The 23,001-nt window shown below is 44.4% G+C and overlaps 2 protein-coding genes across 7 annotated transcripts in view; one reads left to right on the top strand and one right to left on the bottom strand.

Moving 5' to 3' along the window:
- The window catches only part of Rtn4 (reticulon 4), a 48,674-nt gene extending 43,230 nt beyond the window's left edge, over window positions 1-5,444 (top strand). For all 6 annotated transcript variants that reach the window (XM_052198123.1, XM_052198124.1, XM_052198125.1 and 3 more), the window contains 5 exons: window positions 1,577-1,715; window positions 3,475-3,544; window positions 3,988-4,034; window positions 4,187-4,245; window positions 4,500-5,444. In XM_052198123.1, coding sequence (XP_052054083.1) covers window positions 1,577-1,715; window positions 3,475-3,544; window positions 3,988-4,034; window positions 4,187-4,245; window positions 4,500-4,542 — 358 coding nt within the window. In that variant the 3' untranslated portion in view covers window positions 4,543-5,444. The remainder of the gene's footprint in view (window positions 1-1,576; window positions 1,716-3,474; window positions 3,545-3,987; window positions 4,035-4,186; window positions 4,246-4,499) is intronic.
- A 36-nt stretch (window positions 5,445-5,480) lies between these two features.
- Eml6 (EMAP like 6) overlaps window positions 5,481-23,001 on the bottom strand; it is a 325,012-nt gene continuing 307,491 nt past the window's right edge. Inside the window, exons 31-42 of the mRNA XM_052198122.1 lie at window positions 22,835-22,933; window positions 21,748-21,921; window positions 17,909-18,117; window positions 16,334-16,491; window positions 15,729-15,843; window positions 13,461-13,649; window positions 12,081-12,253; window positions 11,539-11,701; window positions 9,956-10,059; window positions 9,302-9,455; window positions 8,797-8,897; window positions 5,481-7,246 (exon numbers count right to left, since the gene is read on the bottom strand). Of these exons, the coding sequence (XP_052054082.1) occupies window positions 7,222-7,246; window positions 8,797-8,897; window positions 9,302-9,455; window positions 9,956-10,059; window positions 11,539-11,701; window positions 12,081-12,253; window positions 13,461-13,649; window positions 15,729-15,843; window positions 16,334-16,491; window positions 17,909-18,117; window positions 21,748-21,921; window positions 22,835-22,933 (1,664 nt within the window). The 3' untranslated portion in view covers window positions 5,481-7,221. The remainder of the gene's footprint in view (window positions 7,247-8,796; window positions 8,898-9,301; window positions 9,456-9,955; window positions 10,060-11,538; window positions 11,702-12,080; window positions 12,254-13,460; window positions 13,650-15,728; window positions 15,844-16,333; window positions 16,492-17,908; window positions 18,118-21,747; window positions 21,922-22,834; window positions 22,934-23,001) is intronic.

Consider the following 23,001-nt stretch of genomic DNA (forward strand, 5'->3'; position numbering starts at 1 on the left):
CAGATGAAATTATACAGTGGTAAGTGGGAACAGTGATGAGAAGTGTGTTATATTTGTCATACAGATGTCTACCAGGTGACACTGATGCAGGATGCTCTCAAAGAACTAGCCAGTTTTTTTTTTTAATATTTCTAGGAATTGTATAGACAAGGCTCAGAAGATGGCTTTGTGGGTAAGACTTGTAGAAACAGGAGGGCCAGAGTACCACATAAAACTGGTCACTGCTATGGATGTCTATAATCCAAATATTGGAGTCAAAAACAAGTGGATCCTGAAAACTTACTGACCAGCCTTGCCAAAAATAATGGGCTTCACATGGGCCCACATATACCCATAAAAAAACTGCATAAGTAACTTCCTCTTCGGATGTTTTAATTTGATATTTATGAATAACATTGGTATCCCAGTATTTCCTGCTGTTGTTCTAACAGTCTTTTGCTTGGATGGGAAAGTGATGCTGTGTGCATTCAGAGCTGGACGTGGTCATGGAGTATAGCAGAGTGGTAGATTACTGGGTCTCAGGACGTGGGTCTGCCCAGTCTTCATGTCGGGCTGGGGTCTGAGAGGTAGCTAGTTCATGGTTGTCAGCACAGGAAGACGTGACCTTTGCTTTAGGAAAATGGCATGACGACCAAGGCATTATGGTTTAAAAAAAAAAAGTTTTAAAATGACTCATAAATTATCTCTAGCTTTAACATAGGGAGCAGAGGAAAGGTGACCAAAATTAGGTATGCTCTCTGCTGGAATAGAGTAGCAGTGCTTGAACTGGACATGATTCTTTATCTAATTTATAGAATTGGAAATGTGACCCAGAGAATTGAAATGCTTTTTTTGCAAGTTTAGCTAGAAAGTAGCCAATATTCTAATGCCCACCTGAGCTCAACTTACCCTGCTATGCTAGGAAGCTCAGATAGGCTAATCTGTCTTTGATGAAAAGAAAACAGGTTTGCGAACTGATAAGACTATCTCAGTATGCAAATAATAACAAATACTTAACAAGAGTGATCAGGAGACATACCTGGCGTACTGCACAGGTAGGAGTCTGAGATAGGGATTGTTTCAGAGGACACTGTGAGGAAATAGGGTTAGTTTAGGTATGGTGAATGTTATCTTTGAAATAATCAAATGATCTTCCCCAAATTATTATCTTGTTAAATATAACACTTCCCATTAAATATAACACTTCAGCATTCACGAGATCATGAAAATAGAGACTATTATCCTTTATTGGTATTGCCACTGTACTTTAAGTAGCCTTTTTACATGCTAGTAATTAACATTTTTGACATTTTTCTATAAAGAGAATATGGAAATTAGTAGGATCTTTTAGCAGACCCTAATAAGACTCAGGAAATAATTAGTAACAATCCTTCTGTCTGAGCTTCAAGTGCTGGGATTATAAGCATGAGCCATCACAGCCGGCTTACTTTGTATTTTTATAATAAGAGTAGGCCTTTATAGTAGATTGTTATACTCTATTAATTTCTTTTTATATAGCCGTGATTGGTGTTTAACATGGAAATCAGTGTCAGTTGAGGACTGGTTTTTTTTTTTTCTTTTTTCTTTTTTCTTTTAGGGCATATTTGGAATCTGAAGTTGCTGTATCAGAGGAATTGGTTCAGAAATATAGTAATTCTGCTCTGGGTCATGTGAACAGCACAATAAAAGAACTGAGGCGCCTCTTCTTAGTTGATGATTTAGTTGATTCCCTGAAGGTAAGTTTATTTTACTTTTCATTTCTATATATCAGAAAGATTGGCAATATAAAGTTCATGAAGATGAAATGAAATCACATCAATGTAAATTTAGGTTTGAAAATTCAGTGTCCTGTGTTTAGATTTGTATGAGAACTATAGCTTGACACTTTTTCTCCTTAAGGGAGTACTTTAAGAAAGAAATTGAGAAGACAACTTTGTTTTTGATTGTGGATTTAAAAACCCAAAGCTGAAGAAAAGTGGGTTGATTTCAGTCTTCAGATGTTCATGCTATCAGCATACAGAGTGAACCTGAGGAGGTCTGAGTCTGCCTTGGCACAAGTGTAAGACAGACTGTCTTCTCTTCCTTTAAATGTGACAGATAAACACATCATCATTCAGGTGCACACCCTACAGGGGAGGGTCTTCCGGGTGAATGGGGCTCTGCTACATGAGAATTTACTTTCTGCAACGTGACAGCTGGTCTCTTCAGACTGAGAAATTCTTTTTGGAGATCTACACCCAGGCATAACCTTGGTTTGTGACTTAGATGAAGAAACTTGAAATGGGGAACAGACATCACAATCCATCCCTTGTCAGTTTGACACATAGTCATATCTCCTTATGTCCAAATGAAGATAACCCGGCCATAGTAACACCCTAACAGTCTATGACTCTCACACAACTGCAAATGGATGAGTTTAGCTGTGTGGGGTCACCCTGAGATCACCATTCCCTTAATCTCTTTATCTCCTTGAACATCCCACTTCCTGTGCCCCTTCACTCTTTGAACCATACACCTTGTATTTTTCCCTTTCTAAGCTTGCTATGCTTGATCAAAATGCTCTTTGTGAGAGAAAAACTGGAGGACAACATCTATGCTGGGCTTTATCTTATTTTTTATTTTTTGGTTTTTCGAGACATAGTTTCTCTGTATAGCCCTGGCTATCCTGGAACTCACTCTGTAGACCATGCTGGCCTTGAACTCAGAAATCTGCCTGCCTCTGCTTCCCAAGTGCTGGGATCAAAGGCCTGCGCCACCACTGCTTAGTTAAAGTACAGTTTAATTTATTATGATATCTGGGCCCTGAAGGAAACAGTGAAATCTATATTGCTTTAGTTGGACACCAGGCAACTTAGTAAACCTTTCAGGTTTCCTTTTCTATGTGCTGTGGTTATGAATAGACAGAATTAGAGGAATAAAAGAGTTTGTCATGTCCAGTGCCTAATATTTGGTAAAGCCAGTTAAAGCAATAGTGATCAATTACATTGATTAATGTTTACATCCATTACATTAAATAATAATCTGGAAGGTTGAGATGTTGTTCTCCCTGGATTAATTGTAACCCTCATGTGTTAGACGCACTGAGCACTGAAATTTTGGTCCTGAAACTCTTTGTTCCATTGCTTATCTATCGTAGCTGCTATTTTGATGTCTGAATTACTCAGTTTGTGTATTTTTCTAGCATCTTTAGATGCTAGTTAATTTCATGGTGCTTTCTTTTCTCCCATTGCTGAAAAGCTAGACTGTGAGTAGAGCTGGAGGGGCAGTGTGTCCTTCCCATGCTCTCTGTTCTGGGAGAAAACAGTTCTGCTCTGTCATGCCTTCTAAGGAAAGTGGATCAAGTCCCATTTCTGGTCGTTAGGTCTCTGAAGTAAGACAATAAAGACTGAGTTTACTTGGTTTTCAAGGTGTGTGCCTATTAGACTGGCATCTAGATGTATACTTTTCGGGGGGAAAGTTTAATTTTGCTTATCATGGGCTCTTGTTTGATTACAGTTTGCAGTGTTGATGTGGGTGTGTACTTACATTGGTGCCTTGTTCAATGGTTTGACACTACTGATTTTAGGTAAGTCTACAAAAAGATTGAGAAGCACTTAGAGATATTTTTGTAGAGAATATCTTTATTCTAAGAAAAAATATAAATGTGAAGTCTTTAAGTAGCTGATATTAATACTGTTTTATTGAAATGCTATGTTAGCTCCTGAAGGCTACTCCAGCTAACAGCTGTCTTACCTAATGGTAACTCCTGAGTTTAAATTGGGGCAACTGTAGTTTATAAACTCTCTGTGATGTGATTGAAGCTAAGCATGGTTCCTCAGCACATGCAGGAGAAGGGGAGCATTCCCAGGCCTCAGGACTGTGACCGTTTATGTTGGCTTTTCGAGTACTGCCTGGTCCCTTGATAACCGTGGGCATGAGGGGGTGATGCTTTCCTAGCATGGTACCAGTCTTTGTTTGTTTGTTTGTTTGTTTTTTAATTATTTTAAAGCTGCGTGTTTACTTTTTCAGCTCTGATCTCACTCTTCAGTATTCCTGTTATTTATGAACGGCATCAGGTAATTTCTGGAGACTGCAGAATATAGAGCTCACTCTTACTATAAAGGGCTTAGAAAAATGAGCTAGTCTTAAGACTAATTTGTTGGTATGTAGTAGTGGTTGATAGTCTTTGGAAATGTTAATTTTGTAACGTTTTTATCATCTTTCTCAGGTGCAGATAGATCATTATCTAGGACTTGCAAACAAGAGCATTAAGGATGCCGTGTCCAAGTAAGCATTCCCTGTGGCCTCCTCACCAGGGTCGAGGCCACGCAGCACCCTGCAGTGTCTGTCCTCAGCCCCGCAGAGCTCTGGCCTTCCAAGGCCACCATTAACTCTTTTTAAAGCTTTTTTAAAACATTAGGCAAAGGTGGAAAAATTAGCTTTATGATTCTCTAAATAATGTACGGCATAGTGTTTTTTTTTTTTTTTTTTTAAAGAAGTAGGAAACAAAACAAATTTGACATTTTTCTTTTCATTCGTAGAATCCAAGCAAAAATCCCTGGATTGAAGCGCAAAGCAGAATGAAAAGGCCCCAAACAGTAGCCGTTCATCTGTTTCCCTTTAAAGGGGACACTCACTCGATTCCGGGGGTGGGCGGGTCAGGGGTAAGCCCTTGGTGGCCGTGCTGTTCAGCTCTTTATTTTTAGCAGTGCACTGTTTGAAGAAAAATTACCTGTCTTGACTTCCTGTGTTTTATCATCTTAAGTGTTGCAAGCTGCTGTGTATGGTCTCATTGTAGTCATACATTTTTCCCCAGATGAGGCACTTGGTGAATAAAGGATGCTGGGAAAGCTGTGTATTATATTCTGTTGCAGGTAGTCTGGCTGTATTTGGAAAGTTGCAAAGAAGGTAGATCTGGAGGCGGGGAAAACCCTTTTCACAGTGTACTGTGGTTGGTGTAAAATTGATGCAGATTTTTCTGAAATGAAATGTGTAGATGAGCATACTACTAAAGCAGAGTGCAAAAATCTGTCTTTATGGTGTGTGCTAGGTGTATTGTGAATTTACTGTTATATTGCCAATATAAGTAAATGTAGACATTATATATAGTGTTTCACAAAGCTTAGATCTTTAACCTTGCAGCTGCCCCACAGTGCTTGACCTCTGAGTCATTGGTTATACAGTGTAGTCCCAAAACACATAAACGAAGAAGAGAATGTATTTGTTACCAGCGCTACCACCTGTTTTCAAGAAAACATAGAACTCCAACATAAACGTCATTTCAAAGACTTACTATATGTGTAGTTAATTTTGTCACAGACTCTGGACTGAATTTAATGCTTCCAAATGTTTGCAGTTACCAAACATTGTTATGCAAGAAATCATAAAATGAAGACTTACACCATTGTGGTTTAAGCTGTACTGAGTTATCTGTGGAATGCATTGTGAACTGTAAAAGCAAAGTATCAATAAAGCTTATAGACTTACGTTTGTGTTTAGTGTTTTAGTTTCATGAATGCACAGCAAAAACATGGTTCTGGGCTTAGAGAGTGTACACATGGTAACATGCTTTTAGAAATGTTTTAGTTCATGAAACAGCTTAAGAACAAAGAATATATTTACATAGTGAGATTTATTTGACCCATAACAAAAGATTTTAAATTATTTTATACTTTGAAAATAAACTCATGCACCAATATTTTAACAGAATACAGTGCAAGATTTATGAATATACATAAAATTATACCATATAAATCTTACAAATAAGACTTCCAAAGCCTTTATAACAGACACTATTGCTCTTCAAATATATACGTACATATATCATTGATTAGTCGGTTGTTCATCCACATGGTTACATAATGCAAGATCTGTCTGAATGAAATGTCAGTAGTACAAGAGAAGCAGACACGGTTACCACTCATCACTAGATACAGAAAACAGAATCAGGGCTGCATAGGGCTCTACTGAGGACCCAGCAACCTGCTAGTGTGTTAATGTAAGGCATTAATTAATTGGTGTGTAAAATAGCTTAATGTGTAATCTAATCCTTTTAGAATGCTGAAGCACTTCTGTGATAAATGTTAGTAATCTATTCTTTAACTCAAAATGCTTATTTCAGCCTTTCTTCTAAATTGGCAACTTGAGATAGCTAGGAACTCAAGGTCTAGAATTTTAGTGCAGACTGGAAGGACTCAGTGGTGTGTACTGAGGACTCCCAGGGCCCACCAGCGGTCTTCCAGTGAGTGCCCTCTGTGTAACAGAACTTAGTGAGGGCCTTTCTCCTAATAGCCTTCAAGTCACATTCTGTCCTACAACTGACTGGAGAAACTCAAATACTCCTTATAGTAGGGAATATGTTCAAGAGGCTTTTAAAAATCTGAACTTACCCTGCATTAATCATCTGAAATGAACAGAGCCAAGCCGGCCCTACCCAAGAGGGTGTGAATGAACAGCAAGACAGGTTAGCCCACGGGTCACATTGGAGCTCTCCCCGCCACATGTTGTAGAAGCTGTTTTATTTGGGGGTGACAGGTTACGTTGAGGAATCTGACGCTAACATAAAATCCATGCTGCTTCCTGTAGAACTGGCCTCTCTTTGCTGCTCACCTTATAACTGCTTTCCAGAGCAGGACAGAGTGATGATGACTCTGCTAATCCCATAGCCTCCTCAGTTTTGAGGTTTTAGCACCACGTGAAGGAAGGAGACGACGTGGGAGGGGAGGCAGCAGCACACACAACTGGGAACTGTGAAGGCACTTAATGGATATAAAACTGCAAATGAAACTTTAGAAAAAATTTTAAACTTGTTTATACATGGCTCATTTGGTTTTGAAAGCTAAATGTGGCAAACCGGTATTTCTGTACTTAAGTGCTTTCAACTTATATTTTGTCCAATGAACATTCTTGAAATACATAGAAACAGAATAGCAAAACACCTTTGTAAAAGTCTTAATGCAAATTAAAAGCTACATATTGGTTAGGGTAATTGAAGATGTAAATTTTATCAGTGGGCTACATCATCCCAATTTTGTCGTTAATATAGGTTTTAGTCTCCAGAACAGAAGCAAACAGTCTTAATATTTGTAAGAATTTACTGTCCTTCTTAGCATCACCATCTTGCAAAGTTCAGATTGTGAGAGTCCTACAACATCACTAGCGTTCAGAGCTTGTGTGTCCCGTAGCAGTTGGCATCGAGGAGGTGGCCCTGCACTGCCTGTAGGGAGCTTGGGAAAAGCAGCCATAGTGCACGGGTTCCAGCGTTTACAGACATCGCCATACAAACACACTGAAAGGCAAACCGGACATTTGTGTGGTCAGATCCTATAACGCTGCCAGGTGTAAGAGACTGAGAAGTGTAAAGCCATTGCCACCGTTCTAGCCTACTCTTTTCCAATCACTGCTTTGTTTTTGTTTTTTTGTTTGTTTGTTTTTGTTTTTTTAAAAGGTCTTTTGGGATAGGGTTTTACTATATAGTTGGAGGATTATAGATGTGAGCCACCATGTCTGGTGTTCTTTTTTAGAGTTCTTTGATGTGTATCTCCTTAGATTCCCTTTGCTACCTTGAGCATTTGTGCAGAATGAAGTCACTGGGGACTTTTGGCAGCCCAACTTACACTGTCTGTCCTGTTATTGAAGACCGTTTATCAGTGTTTGAATGAAGCTCTTTTTACATGTTATACACCATGTCCTTAGGCCTTATGTTTTTAAGTCACTTTTAAGTCTTGTTTGTAAACAGAAGTCACCTTGTATTTCCTGCGCCAGGCTGGCCAGTTCATTTAGGTCTCTTCTTCCCAGCTTATTCTGTTTGGCTGGTACTCATTTTTCCAAAGGAATTGGCGTAAGTACCACCCCAAGCAATAATCCCCGCAGTAGCTAGTGCAGTGAGCTGGAGGTGGCTCAACAGGCGGTCATCACAGCGCACCGCGTGGCTCAACGGTGCCTCTCTTACAAATTACTCAGACCACTAAAAATGTCAAAATTTATTAGTAATGGCTTAAAATTAATTTTGTACCTGTACATGTACATGTGTAAGCTCAGGTTTTATTAAACAAAAACAATATTTGGTAATGTAATAAAACCTTTAAATATGTTGAAATTGAGTTATAGAATGACCTAGTCCTGTCCTCTTCGTATGCTAAGAAACCCTCTCCTACCTGCAGACATATGGGTCAGGTTGGTAGGGTTCCTTTCTGCTAAAACAATGGTTTCTAAACCATGCTTCATGCCAAATAACCTGAGTATTTCACCTCAAGGTCAAAAGTTGCCTTGGCTCTTTGTTGGACTACAGACTGGCCCTAAACCTTGGTGTCTCCCGCACTTCCTGGCAACTCATTTGCCTCCATTGTTTCTTAGTGCCACGAAAGGCTCGGTGTTACTAGCATCTTTAAGCTTAATAAGATATTATTAGCATCATTAAGCTAGGCTATAATGATGCATCTGAAAGACATTAACACAGATTGGCAATTCTGAAGGATACACGGAAGAAGGTTGATTTAACCTGCTTCTCAGAGATTGTTTCAACTGGAGTTAGCCATTCCAGATTTCTTACCCCTTTGCCCTTCACCCCCAGCAATGTTCAGAATAGCTTTCATATGACCTGAACTCAGCCAATCCCAGGATAGCCCTAGAGGGGACACAGGCCTGTCAAAATTTGTTAAGAACCCCAACAACAGAATATAGTAGGAAGTTTTTGTCTTCCCCTCAAAAACTTGTGAAGTTTCCTTTTTATTGTTCCATATCAGACCCCTCCTGTGTCCCTGGCAGAGCCTGGCCCAGAGGACACCCCAACTAAGCAGAACCCAGCCCGAGGAGCCAACCAAATTAATCCAGTACAACCTGCAGTCGTCCCCTCCGGTGCTGACCACATACTTGTCATCGTAAGAGAAACGGATATTCGTCACATGAGCAGAGTGACCAAAGTAACGTTTATGCTTGGCCTGTGAGGAAAAGCAAACAGCTGAGCACAGGTTGGTTCTGGTAACTTTTTGGGGTTATTGATCCACCTGATGCCCCACTCCCAGAAACCCTCACTGCTCTGTCTGTGTAAGGCCTTAATAAGAAGGGTGCCTGTAGTTCCCCTTCCTCTTGAGGCTGCAGACCTCTCTCCCAGGATACCCAGGCTCAAGGCTCAACAGTAAGCACTGCACTTTGTAGGTGCATCTGTCAGCTACACTTTTGCTGATTTCCCTGCCTGATTTCTTCCCCAACCTTGTGACCATTTGTCCATCTACCAGAGGCGAGCCAAAACCCCATAGGCTGGATCCATGGTAACTGATGGTCATCTAGATGACTGTGTAGAAGCATGGCCTGGAGATAGCTTGGGTTACTTGGGAAGACTCACAAATTTTTCTGTGCATGGAAAATCAAAGAGCTTCACCAGCCCAAAGTCATCTCCTGTGACAATGTTCAAGCCAGCATGGGTCACACATGCACAGTTGACATCAGCCTTGTCTGCATTTCTTGGCCAGATTCCAATGACTTCATCTCCGAGAACACTGTTCCAAGAGGAAAAGGTGTTAGGAAGATGGGGTAAGAAGTAGATAGTAATTGTACTGATTTGGTCATGTGGCTCCTGTCCTGAAACAGCCACACCCTGCTCTGCATTTTCACTACCAGGCACTGCCTTCCCCAACTCCCTCCCCTACATTCCAGAAAGAAAACTTTGATTTTTTTCTTCCTTATAGTTCTACTGAATATGTATGTTGTCAAGGACAGAGCTCCTGTACCTACTATCTTCAGGTTACCAGAAACTTCATTGTTGCTGGGCTTGGCAAAACGTTTGAACTTGCTCAATGTGGCTTGGGGTTGGGGCGATTGATTAAACAAGAAGGAAGCACTGGTCACCTCAAGTCCGCCCCTAGGCCAGTGCCAAGTGGCTTCGCATCCACCCTCCCGCTGAGGAAGGACTGGTTCATCCCAGCTCCCCCTGTCCCGGCTGTCCCAGCCCAGACGCAGAGCTGGTGCCTCTTCCTCAGGAAGAGTTCTCCTCATGTACCTTGTCCAGGAAGCCCAGGTGATCTTCTCAACGACCACGGCTTCAGTTACCTGCTTCCCCAGGGGAACCTCATGTATTTGGCGCTTATAGGCTCCTGTTGACACCTGTAAGAGGAGAGGAGCTAAGCCTGTGCTTCCTTAGTCCCACAGACTCGTGGTTCTCTTCCCCAGCACTAACTCTGCCCCAGTTATGCTTTTCTTTAAACCCAAACTCAGCTCCTGGTGACAAAGCCAGCAAACAGTCCATTTTTCCCATACCCCATGCTAAATTTCATGGGGTAGGTGTATTCTACCCATCCCCCATAGCCCATGCTAAAATTCATAGGAAGGGTGTCTTCTACTTCCCCAACCTCTACCAACATACATACAACAGTCCATGCTAAAATTCATAGAGTATCTTCTATCCATTTCTACCCCTACCCTGAGGGACAATGTACATGCAAGTGCCCTCTAGGAGTCCCCTCAGGGCAGCTGGCCGCTGTCTTCACATTAAAGGACATTTGCCAGCGTTTTAGGACCCTTCTCTCCCCGTGGTGATGATGCCTCTACCTACGTCATCAGGGTTTTCCTTGAGTTCATGGAAAGATCCTAAATCTTTCCCACCTCAGGTTTCAATGCAGATGGCTTAGAACAGAAATCCTGCCCCCGTTGTTAGCCCTCTCCTACACAGCAGACACAGTTGCTCAGCCTAAAGAACGCTTCTTTAGAAGGGAGGCAGGTCCACGCCGAGTACCGTGCCTCTCATGCTGCCCGGCATGCCTGCCACGCCTGGCCTTTTCCCTTCACTAGCATGGCATGCTGTTAGCCTTGCGTCTCCATGGAAGTGCGATCAGCTCCAGAGGAGAGGAACACACTGTCTCTCCAAAGCCCCCCTAGCTGATGCTTCGTTTGATACATTTGAAAAATGAATATAAGACTCCTCTCCAGGCTCACAGATGCGGGGTCTAAAGGAACTTGTTTTTAGCCATAAGGTAGGACCCCCCTTGATCTTGTCTCTGAGCTGCGCTGAGACCCTGGGCTCTCCACCCACTCTGGTATGCAGCAACCATGCTGCCCGATAGGATCTGAAGAATAAACAACAGCAAGTCTAGTACAGCCTAAAGAACGAGAGAGTCGGAAGTTTTCTAAAAATATTGTTAGTCCATGGGTATATGTGTGTACATGCATGCAGATGTCTGCTGTGCTACATGTCAGAGGACAAATTGTAGGAATCGGCTCTTTCCTTCCATCATGTGGGTCGCGGGGAGGGGTTGAACTTGGTTAGCAGCAGGCCATCTCCTCAACCAGAAATTAGGAAATGTTGATGATGAGTTGGTGAAAGTAGGCTAAAGGTGACTAGGGCTATCTCCCTGGTATTCACGTTTCATTTCTGTTTCTTACTAAAGGATGGGCACACACACACACACACACACACACACACAACTATTACTTTGTTAATTCTCCAAGCCTCTGTCTCTGCATTTATAAAAGAGGGATAGTACTTGGAAGTTGCCTATGATTTAGTGCCTAGGACACAGTAAGCACTCACTCTGGAAACACTGGTTTTTCTTGGCTGTCTCTGAGACAAGTTAACCAGAAACGTACCTGAATGTATTTGCTGTCTGCAGAAAAGTCCATCTGAATGACAAAGCTTGGGATGTCTTTGCAGTAGCCAATGCGGTTCAAACTTGTGCCCTGAGTAAGGTCATAGAAGTCAACTGTGTGCTCAGAAGAACCCACAGCTAAGAATCTGTTGTCTGGGCTGATTCTAGGGGGAAAATCAAATGCAAGGTCCGTGAGGAGGTCAACCTGGACACATGAAGATGGGCTAGCTCTGTCCCAAGCCTAAAGACATGTGCCTCGAGTCTCCCCAGGTTCTATGAAATTAAACAATTTTTTTTAAATCTAATCCCACAGGAAAAAATGGTGTTATGCAGTCTTTGGTAGAATTACAAGTACTTTTATCATCATATCTAAAAAGACTGTGTGGGAGGTACCCTTGATGGCTGGCTGTGGAAGCAACCCTCTCTACTCAGTTCCCCCCACTGTCTCCCCCACCAGCAGAAGGACCCAGGCAAGGGAAGAGTGCCTACCCCTCGGCCCCAGATCTCACTATGGACCTGAGATCTTTGTTGTTGTTGTTATACCTGATATCTTGGATGGCAGATTTCCGGTCTCGCTTTTTCCCCCAAACTTTCAGGCTGTTCACCAGCAAGATGACAAACTCTCCATTCTTCATGCCGATGGCCACCATCTCCCCGTCAGGGCTATAGGCTGCACATCTGGCCGAATGCCCCAGGCTCACCTTGTTTAACAGTTTCTACATGGAGACACAGTGAAGCAAGCACTCACCACCTGGGCGGATCTCTAGGGGAAGTCATCAGGACAGGGAAATCAGACTACCTCAGCCCCGGGGGGGTGGGGGGGTGGGGGGGGAAGCCACCCATGCCATCTCATAGTAGACATCCCTGGGCCTCCTGAGTAGAGCTGCTTGGGGGCTAACACCTTTTAGACGGGTTGGCAAACACCGCCTGTTATGTCATAGCTTTACATTGAGCACTGTAGGATCTATGTTCTAATCTATGTACCAGCTTTGTCATGCCAGTGTGGACATAGGTAACAAATGTGGTTTCACCTATTGCAACAGGCAGCTGAGCAGACACAGGCATTACCCTTTGCCATACTAGCCAAATCTTGACTGGACTCTCACTTTCTAGTTGGGTATGTGTGTGTACATTACTGCCATTACCACTGAACAGAAAGGATACTGATAGCAGTGTTGGAAGATTTTTGTAAGTATTAACAACAGCATATATAAAATATCCACTATACAGTGGGTTTTCAGTGATTAGAAGCTGGTTTAGTAGCTTGACAGCTTTAGAACTACAGTGTAACACATACAGGTGTTTGTATGGCTGTTCTTTGACCCTTACACTAAAAATGTAACTGAAACATTTCCTAGCCATTTTGAAACAGAATTTGGTGTTTCTTTTGTGTTGGATAAGGTTCAGTGACCTTTTCCTTGATATTTTACATTTTCACTTCGGATGAGCTTTAAAATTGCTTTCCCAACCTTCCTGGGATCTGATGGGAACAGCTGACATTCTCAAACACTTGTTTCCCTCGCCTTCTCCCTTGTCCTTTCATAAAAAGATAGTAATTCCTGGTTTGGTTATTCCAGAATTACCAACATCTGGGGCTTCGGAGAGTGTTTGCCTAACATGCACGAAGCACTTGGTTCAATCCCCAGCCCTGCCTTCCCAATGCTGGAGAAGTAGAGGCAGGAAGAGGCAGGAGGTTCCAGGCTTCCTTTATCTCACACTGAGCTCAAGGCCAGCCTGGCTAGAAGAGATCCCTTCATAATACAAGTGCATCTAGACAGATGAACTGCTGAAAGGGCACATGGCACGTGTGAAGGACTTTTATTAGTAGGCTTCCTAACAATGCTGAGCGACCCACGCCCATCTCTGGCTTGACACAGGCCCTCTCTGCTCCGCCTGCTGTGAGCCTGACAGTAGGCTCCTCACCTTGTCAGCCAGATCCCAGATCCTTGCTGTGCCATCATTGCTGGCTGAGATGAACATGTCCTTGGAGGGGTGTGTGGCTAGGCCCCAGATCTCCCCCTCCATGTGTCCATCAATCAGGATGTTTGAAGCAGCACTTTTTTCCCCAACTTCAATGATTTCACCATCTTTGGTTCCTACTAAGATTTTTCCCTGTTAGAATAAAATACTATTAGAAAAGGAGCTGTGTAAGTCCAGTCATCTGAGGTCCCCAGAACGACTCAGTTCACGGGTCCTAAAGGAGAGGTGGGTACCAGAGGCAGCAGGGGAAGGGGGAGCTGATGTTTGATAGTCAGATATTTTCTTATTACAACATTTGAAGGTGACAGAGGTGGTGGTCGACCAAGAGTGTTTAGTGGCCCTTTTCTTCCTTCTTCATGGGAATCATTTGATATGCTAATTGTGTCTTCAGTATTCAGAGCTTTTGGGCTAATTAATATCTATTTATCAATGATTGCATTCCATGTGTATTCTTTTGTGATTGGGTTACCTCACTTAGGATGATATTTTCCAGTTCCAACTATTTGCCTAAAAAATTCATGAATTCATTGTTTTTAATTGCTGAGTAGTACTCCATTGTGTAAATATACCACATTTTCTGTATCCATTCCTCCACAGAGGGACATCTGGGTTCTTTCCAGCTTCTGGCTATTATAAATAAGGCTGCTATGAACATAGTGGAGCATGTGTCTTTATTGCATGCTGGGGAACCCTTTGGGTATATGCCCAGGAGAGGTATAGCAGGGTCCTCCGGAAGTGTCATGTCCAGTTTTCTGAGGAACCGCCAGACTGATTTCCATAGTGGTTGTACCATCTTACAATCCCACCAGCAGTGGAGGAGTGTTCCTCTTTCTCCACATCCTCGCCAACACCTGCTGTCTCCTGAGTTTTTAACCTTAGCTATTCTGACTGGTGTGAGGTGAAATCTCAGGGTTGTTTTGATTTGTATTTTCCTAATGACTAGTGATGTTGAATACTTCTTAAGGTGCCTCTCGGCCATCCGAATTTCTTCAGGTGAAAATTCTTTGTTTAGATCTGTACCCCATATTTTAATAGGGTTATTTGATTCCCTGGGGTCTAACTTCTTGAGTTCTTTGTATATATTGGATATTAGCCCTCTATCAGATGTAGGGTTGGTGAAGATCTTTTCCCAATTTGTTGGTTGCCGATTTGTCCTTTTTACAGTGTCTTTTGCCTTACAGAAACTTTGTAATTTTATGAGATACCATTTGTCAATTCTTGATCTTAGAGTATAAGCTATTAGGGGAGTACCAGGACAGAGAAAAGGAAGGGGGAATGATTGGAGAATGGATGGAGAGAAGGGAACTTATGGGATATATGGGGAGGGAGGAACTGGGAAAGGTGAACACATTTGGAGTGTAAACAAAGAATATAGAATATATATATATAAAGAGTGTTTAATGGCAATGACTTGTACACAAACGTGGCTAAAATGCTGTTTTATGTGTTTTGCCATAGTTTAAAAATAACTTAAAAGCACTGCTAGTGAAACTGCCTGTTTTACTAAACGGACAAGCTGAGGCGATTTGCGAAGGACTGAATGTCTGTCAGTAAGAAGAACCCCTCCCTTCTCGCCATGGAGCTCTCCATCACCAACATCCCACAGGCCGTAAGCTCCCTCTAGACTGACTTAATTCCTTCCAGGGCCATGCTGGGTGACCTTGGCTGGTAAGTAAGTTGGTCTTAGACATTAATCTTGCGTACCCAGTGTAGCTTGTCAACCTCATTGCATCCTGGCAACTACAACTGATCCTGGCGATTCTCATTATATTCTGTTTCTAATAAAGGTATAGAAAGTCTGATTGCACTCAATAGACTGTGGACACTCAACAGGCCTGACTTAAGTCCTCTCAGCCATCACCAGCAGCAGTAAGCATGGCTGCTCACAGGTATTGTTCAGCTTATGAGAACAGTGATTGAAGTGACAGTGGCTAACATTTCCTAAATGACTTCCTGTCAGGTAGACAGAAAGACACCCCCATCTATGGAACAAGAAGCCCTCTGGGATGATCTAGGTGCTGGACACACACAGGTCAGAGACACGCCTGGCTCCTGGAGGAGCAGGTTCACCTGGCTATGACTAACTGATGAGCTGTAGTATAATCTACACATTCTATAGGATGAGCAAACACACGCTAGCAAAGTGACTGGAAAGCCAGCCAGCCTGCTGGGGTCCCATCTCCGTCCTCAGCTCAGCCCAGCAGCACTCACCTTGCCACGGCACACGGAGCGCACGCACTCCACCAGCTGCCCTGTCTCCAGCTGGAAGGCCCGACAGCGCTTCATCTCCTGGTCCCACAACTTTACAGCTCCTCCCTCCTTAGTCCTGGAAAGAAGGCGGCATAAGGAGGCACTTACCTATAGCCTCAAGGCTTCCCTTCCCAGCACCCTCTACACCAGCACTGATGGCATGACTGCCTCGGCCCAGAAGGGCTCCTAACTTGCCTTCAAATGCATAAATGTGGAGGAAAGCATGTGTAATCCTCAAAGCCAGTACGCTTTTATTACCCTACTCAGAGTGCTTCACAGATCTGCCTTCCCACCACAGGTCCCTCCTTTCTGTCGTCCCTTCCCCCAAGAGCTGCTGAGAAGTATTTATAAGAGCGAAGTCACAACAGCTTGTTGAGAAGTATCTCCTAAGGTCTTAACTGTTAGTGGCTCTCTATGCTGCCCTCTTGGAAAGACCTTGGGCTCTGCTACAGAGATGGCAGACTGATCTAATACAGAAAACAGAGGGACACCATAATTGGCAGAGGTTTCTGTCATTTTGCCCTGAGATAGTAGCACACAAGTCCCCAAGAGGGACCTTTGCTTACGGCCGTTCTTTTCCGCCAGTCACAATAAGTCCATCTCGGAGGGTGGTGTACATTGTGAAAACAGGGCCTGTGTGAGCCTTGGCCACCAGCCGGATGAGGAAGTGCTCCTTCCACACATAGACATCTCCATTGATGGCACCAGTAAAAGTAAGGTTGTTCTGCAAATGAAGGGACACGTTGAGAACCAGGAACACGCTGAAGTGCTCTCTCAGACACTGGCTTCTTTTTTAGTTTGAGATTAATCTTCATTATTTTTAATTTTGCATTTGTATGTGTGTGTTCAGGCACATAAGTCTAGGTACCTGTAGAGGCCAGAGGCACTGGATGCCATGGAACCAGAGTTATGGGCAGTTATAAGACACCCGTGGGTACCGGGGAGTGAACTAAAGGCCTCTGGGAGAGCAATAAATGCCCTTAGCCACTGAATGACCTCTTTGGTTACACTGCTCCTTTGCTTCAAGGATCAGCCACGCATGATCAGTCTGATTCAAATTAAGCCAAACAGATTTGCAGAGAACCAGGGAGACAGTCACCTGACTTTGTAATCTACTTGCTAATTGGTTGGGACTTTTTTTTTTTTTTTTTTTTTTTTTTGCATCCCTATTATGTGAAACTCCGGCACTCAGAGTGTCACTCAGGAATGACAGATCACCCCAGGCCACTGCCAGAGAGGAGACCTGTCTGGGCAGCAGTCTGCCGCAGACTCCAGGAGCTGCCTTACAGATGCAAATACCCTAGCTTCTACAGGGTCTTTGTGGAAGAGGAGGAGGAGGAGGAGGAGGGCCAGAAAGAAAAGGGGCCACTCCTTGAGGGTGGAAATTATCCTTGGCATCCGCAGGGGTTGCCTGGGCAGAGTTCACTCTGGAGTCACCTGCCCTGGGTGGGGACCTTACCCCTTCGTGGTTGCTCTCTGTCAGTTTGGATGGATTAAAAATCATCATGGAAACTACTTCTCCAAGTGTCTTCATTTCTAGAAAGGACAATGTAAATGGAAGGCCACCTGGGTGTGGATGAAAAGACCGCCGTTTCCGGGGTGTCAGACTGAACAAGGGCAGGGCAAGCTGAGCACTGAGCTCATCTCTGCCTCCTGACTGTGGACGCCTCGGGCTTGGGCTGTGCTGGAACGTCTCTCCTCACTGGCCACAATGGACCCTTCCTTGCTTAAGTTGCTTTTCTCAGCTATTCTGTCATAGCAATGAGGAAAGTAACTAATACTTTTGACTCAACATTTTGAGAACACCAACAATAACAACAACAAAGTGTAAAATGTAGTTAATTAAGGGACTTGCCTTTGCAAGAACGAGGTCCTGAATTCAATCCCCAGAACCTAACATTTAAAAAGCCTGGTGCGGGACGTGCTTCTGTGTCAGTGCTGGGAGCTGGAGGCAGGGCACACATGGCTCAGGGCCATCGGCCAGCCAACCTAGCCTAACTAGCAAACCGCAGGTTCAGTGGTAGTTCTGCACTTTGCCTGTTGATTTGAACTTCTTGGCCGGTCCCCTCCCCCCCCCCCATCCCATGTCTATGCCTAAGGGATTCAGGGCCCTCATTGAAGAAACATCTGCTGGAACTCACAGCACCAAAAGCCACGGACAGCATCGTCTGCATCTTGGCGGCTTGCATGGACCCGATGACCCCTTTCTTGTACAGCAGGGCACTTCCCGCTAGAGTCCAGAACTTCATATGCTTGACTCCAACAGACACAAACTGTGTGTCTGAGTCAGGGCGAAATTCCACCACAAAGATTCGTTCCAGGTGACCCCCTCGGCTGGCAACCTTGGTACCTGTGTGGGTGATAGAGGCCAATGATGCCAGTCCTTTTTCTGGCCTTGGACCGGGACAGGAATTCCAGCCAAGGCTGGTCTTCCATTCACTCTGAAAAAGGTCAGTGTTCCTTTAACTGCACCAGCAACCTCTCAGACATCCCAGGGAGGCCATCTAAGCAAGCTTCTAGGCAGGTAGAACGGATCATGCCCACATCTTCCTCCTCCCAGATCTATTTACCCCAGCACGCCCCTCCCGACTCAGGCTCACTTGGGCTCAGATTCTTCGACACCTTTTATTTTTTTCTGCATTTATTTTCCTTAACCTCAGCATTCCTTTTCAGTTTGTGGGGTTTAGGTTTAAATATTTCACTTTTTATATTTAGCTACTTATTTTTCTTACTCCATATTCTAAATGTCTTCTGTGTCTCGCTGAGCCTTCATCTTGAATCTGAACTCCACTTGAAGAACAGCTTTGAACATCCTAACCCCTCGGCTTTGCTGTCGGCTTCCTCGCCTGCAGTCAGCAACAGATGCAGTGAGGAGCCAAGAACCGACGCAGGGGCCGTGCTTGCTCATGGCGACCACTCCACATCAGTGGCTAATTTACCGCTCCTTTGGGTCTTTTTAAAAACCTCTGGGTTTCTATTCCTTTGGCCTGCTTTTGAAGACTCTCTTTTTATTCTTTTGTTATTTTTTGTTTTTTGTTTTTCGAGACAGGGTTTCTCTGTGTAGCCCTGGCTGTCCTGGAACTCACTCTGTAGACCAGGCTGGCCTCGAACTCAGAAATCCTCCTGCCTCTGCCTCCCGAGTGCTGGGATTACAGGTGTGCGCCACCACCGCCCGGCTTCTTTTTATTCTTTTAAACTCTTTAAGTTCACATTTTTATTTTAAACTTGTTACTTTTTCTCTAAGGCTCTTTCCACATGCTTTCAATGTTTCAGTTCCAATCTCTCCCCCTCTCTCTTATTTCTCCTGATCTTTTACTTCTCATTTTCTGTTCATTTGTTTTTCATGATGGCTCTCCAGGAGAGGAGAGGAGAGGAGAGGCTGTGTTGGTAGTGGATTTTGAGTGAAGTTGGCTTTAGAAACTCCACAGAGGAAGCCTTTTCTAGGGGAGGCCGTGTCAGGAGAGACCCTCTGTTTCATATGGTAACCAAAACATTTATGGCAACTGAAACTCATCACAGTTGTAACAGATGCCTCCTACTTGGGGCTTTAAAAACTTATGGGCTCCAAAGATAATATAAACTAAGTTTGAAAGCAAAAAACGCATAAGAAGAAAAGTATTCACAACTCTTATAAGAATCAGGATTAACATTAATGATCTATAAGGACCAACACATCATTGCAGGTAGACACTCTTGTCTCCAGGGGAAACACCTTTCACCAGACAGATTATAGAAGCAGCAGTGTAAGTGGCCAATAAGAGATTCAAAGGGGATCGGCCTCACTAGCTATGGAGAAAATGCAAAATTATAATGAGAGTCATATTTAAAACCACTGTTTTTCTCCTCTTGTTTTAATATCATAGGCAGTTTTCATTGTAGAGATGGTGACTTAGTCTCTAGTCTGTTCAGAACAAATTATACAAACATACATAGGACCTGAAACACATGTTGTATGTAATAAGTTCACTTAAAGTCATTGTTATATAATAATATAAAATATATATTAAGTATTTTATTACTCACACACGTGCTCTCCAAAATGACCCACTAGCAGCTCAGGAATGCACACTCTGCTCCTTACTATAACACACATGTATATATGTGCTCCCCCCAATATGTTCTACCTATAGAAAGGCAGGACTTGAAGGGAAAAACACAACATACTAGCAAAGGGAAGAGAAGCAATGTCCATTCAACTGTGAAGAGCCCTCGTGTGTCGACTGACAAACCCAAGGAGTCCACCCTCCAAGCTTCCCTCCTGGGAGCTGGTCGGAACGACTGGCTTCTAGTCCTCACTCCCCTGGGAGCTCAGAAGAGCCTCAGAGCTAAGGCTAGAGCAGGCCTGGTGAGCTAGAGGGACAAGTAGGGGAGGAAAAGAAGGAGCAGGCGCTTGAAGACTGCGGAGGGATGGGACACATGACTGGGTAGAGGCCGTGGCCTCACTCTTCCCTCAGGAACTGGAGCCAGAGGCAGCAGCCTGAGCAAAACGGCACCTGGAACAGAATTCTGTCCCATAGAGAGGACTCTGTGGAGAGAACTAACAGTGGGTGGGCTTCTGGGGAAGTGATGGGCTGTGTCCTTGGAGATACCCGTGTAAACGGAAGGAAGCCTGCCAGGAAAGAACTGCGGGACTTCTGGGTGTTGGTCCTGGAGGGTAGGTAAAAGATGTTCCTAGCCCTTCCAACTCTGAGATGCTTTGAGGCTGTAAGGTAAGAAACTCCATTTCTCATCGGCACTGTCTGCTTGGTTAACTGACTACCTAGTATCACAAGCAATCAGTCTGCACCCCAGAGAGATGGGTTGTGGGGACACTTGGACACAATGAACTGTCAATAAGAAGATGGTGGTGTGCTTTCCTAAAAATACTATGGGTCAGGCGGCTCCCAGTGCAGTGTCAGGAGACTTGTCCTTACCATTCGTCAACCTCCAGTCTCTCTTAAGTTGAGCTGAAGAAAGAGGGCATCTTCTCTCAGAATGTATACTTCCGTTTAAGACCCTTCTTCCCACCCCTTCCACGAGAAGCTGGGGAGATAATGGGATCCTGAGTCCCAGATTGGAGCCGTGCCACCTCTCACTTGCCTGCCCGGTGTGTCCCAGATAGCAGCTGCACACAGACCTCATTACTGCCCTTACTAATTGGATCTGCTTTTGCCAAGGCCGATCTGAGGATATACTCTGAAAATTGCATATTTTTAATTGTGAGACAATTACAAATTTAGTAGCAGATGGTGTGTGTGTGTGTGTGTGTGTGTGTGTTGGGGATGAATAAGGAAAGCATCATTAGTTATATTATAAACCAGTGCCTCTCACCCTTCCCGTGGCTGTGACCCTTTAATGCAGTCCTTCACGTCCTGGTGACCCCAGCCATCACATTATCTTTGTTGCTGCTGTAGAACTGTAATTTTGCTACTTTATGAATCATAATGTACATATTTGTGTTTTCTGCTGGTCTTGGGCGACCTCAGTGAAAGGTCGTTTGACCCCTAAGGCATCTTGACCTACAGTGATTAGTGATTAAGGTGAATCCTCATTTCAGAGGCATTAATGCATAAAAACACTTGAACAGCTAAAATTTGCTTTCAGTGACTTTCATCGCTTCACTTCTAACAAGGCAGCTAACCTTCTAATAAGGTAAAGCAGTTGGAACAGAATCCAGAGGCCCTCAGAGGCTCCAGAAAGAGCACTGAGGATGGTGTCTGGGTGGGAGGTGCTGGTGGCGCAGAGGGACAGCGTTGGCACTCTCCCAGCATACCCACACACCCTTCACTAGCCACCATGGTGTCCTGAGCTGCCTCTAACTGGCCATGGATGGGGCATGGGGTAAGGAGGGGTAAAGTGGGTCTGAGAGCGGCTCACCAGGGCTTGTGCTCGCCTTGACGCCGGACCCATGAGGGAGGGTTGGGGAAGGCACTCAGGAGCTTCATCCCAGCTCACTCTACAGGGGAGCGCTATAGGGGCGCCACGAAGCCCAGCATGTTACCTTCTTGCCATCTCCAGACAGTGATGGTGTGCTCTGGATCCACGCCCACAGACACCAGGAGCTTCCCGGTTGCACTGAAGTTGATGTAATTCACCCCCTTGGTGTGGAAGCACCGCAGCATGGAAAGGGTGTGCTTGCTCATTGCATCCCAGATATGAATTGAAGGTGTAGTCCCTGAGTGTGGGAGGCATGACAGAGATGGTGGCACCTCAGTGTTTGCGTTCCATTGAGGACTTTCCTCAGACAGTTACAGTGAGGGTGGCAGAAGAGACAGCTAGTCTGACCTGGCCAAAGAAAGACACTGAGGACCTTGCTGCCGAAGGCAGAGCACATGGACATTCACGTCTGACATGCTTGCAGAGGGGTTTAGTCAGAGGAAGCTGGCGAGGATGGATTTGTATCTGTAGCACAGCCAGATACAACCAGCAAATGATACATTGACAGGATCTTGCTGTGCGGGCGGGAACTGTGCCGGCTGGGACAGCCTTACCTGTGCTCTCTGCGCTGTCACCTGCAATGTGGGCAATGACAATGAAGAAGCATCAAGGGAAACAATAGCAAAGCAAGTCTTGTTCCTATGAGTGCAGCGCAGCCCAGCCCAGCGGCTCCACACGAAGCATTAAAACGGACAAGGCTTGGATGAGAGCAAGCAAGAGACTCTTGGGTAAGGACTTCCTTTGAGAAGACAAAGTAAAACCAAAAGCGGATGACTTCACAAATATGCCAGCTCACATTTGTGGCAGGCAGTTTCTCAGGGCAAGGAGCTGGCACACATGCTTGCTAAGTGTAACTGGCAGGCTTTAAGACATGGGGCTCACTTACACCTACGGGGCCAGTCTGCAGGGAAGAGGACCATCTATTGTTTGATTATCAGGCTTTTGTCTGATAGTTTGGTCCCTCAGAATCACTGGTCACTATGTGTATCAACACAAGTTACACAGGTGTTATATTTTAGGACTCAAAAAAAAAAAAAATCAAGAGAGACATCAGTCAGAAAGGGTCTAAACTGCTCCTCTCCTGAGAGGGTTGATAGCCCAGAGGCTTTGTACAGCCACAAGAACAGTGAGCAGCAAGCAAGGAACCCTACCTATCTGGCTGGTAGCCACCACATTTCTGTACTTTGGGTGCTGATTCACTGTGAGGCAGAGGATGTCATCCGTGTGCTCCAGGTAGAAGCTCTGGCTGCCTAGAAAAGAGGAATCACAGGGGGGAGCAGTGAGATCCAAGGGCTCTCTGCAGCTATCACAGAGCTGA

Source organism: Apodemus sylvaticus, chromosome 11, assembly GCF_947179515.1.
Source record: "Apodemus sylvaticus chromosome 11, mApoSyl1.1, whole genome shotgun sequence".
NCBI classification, from domain to species: Eukaryota; Metazoa; Chordata; class Mammalia; order Rodentia; family Muridae; genus Apodemus; species Apodemus sylvaticus.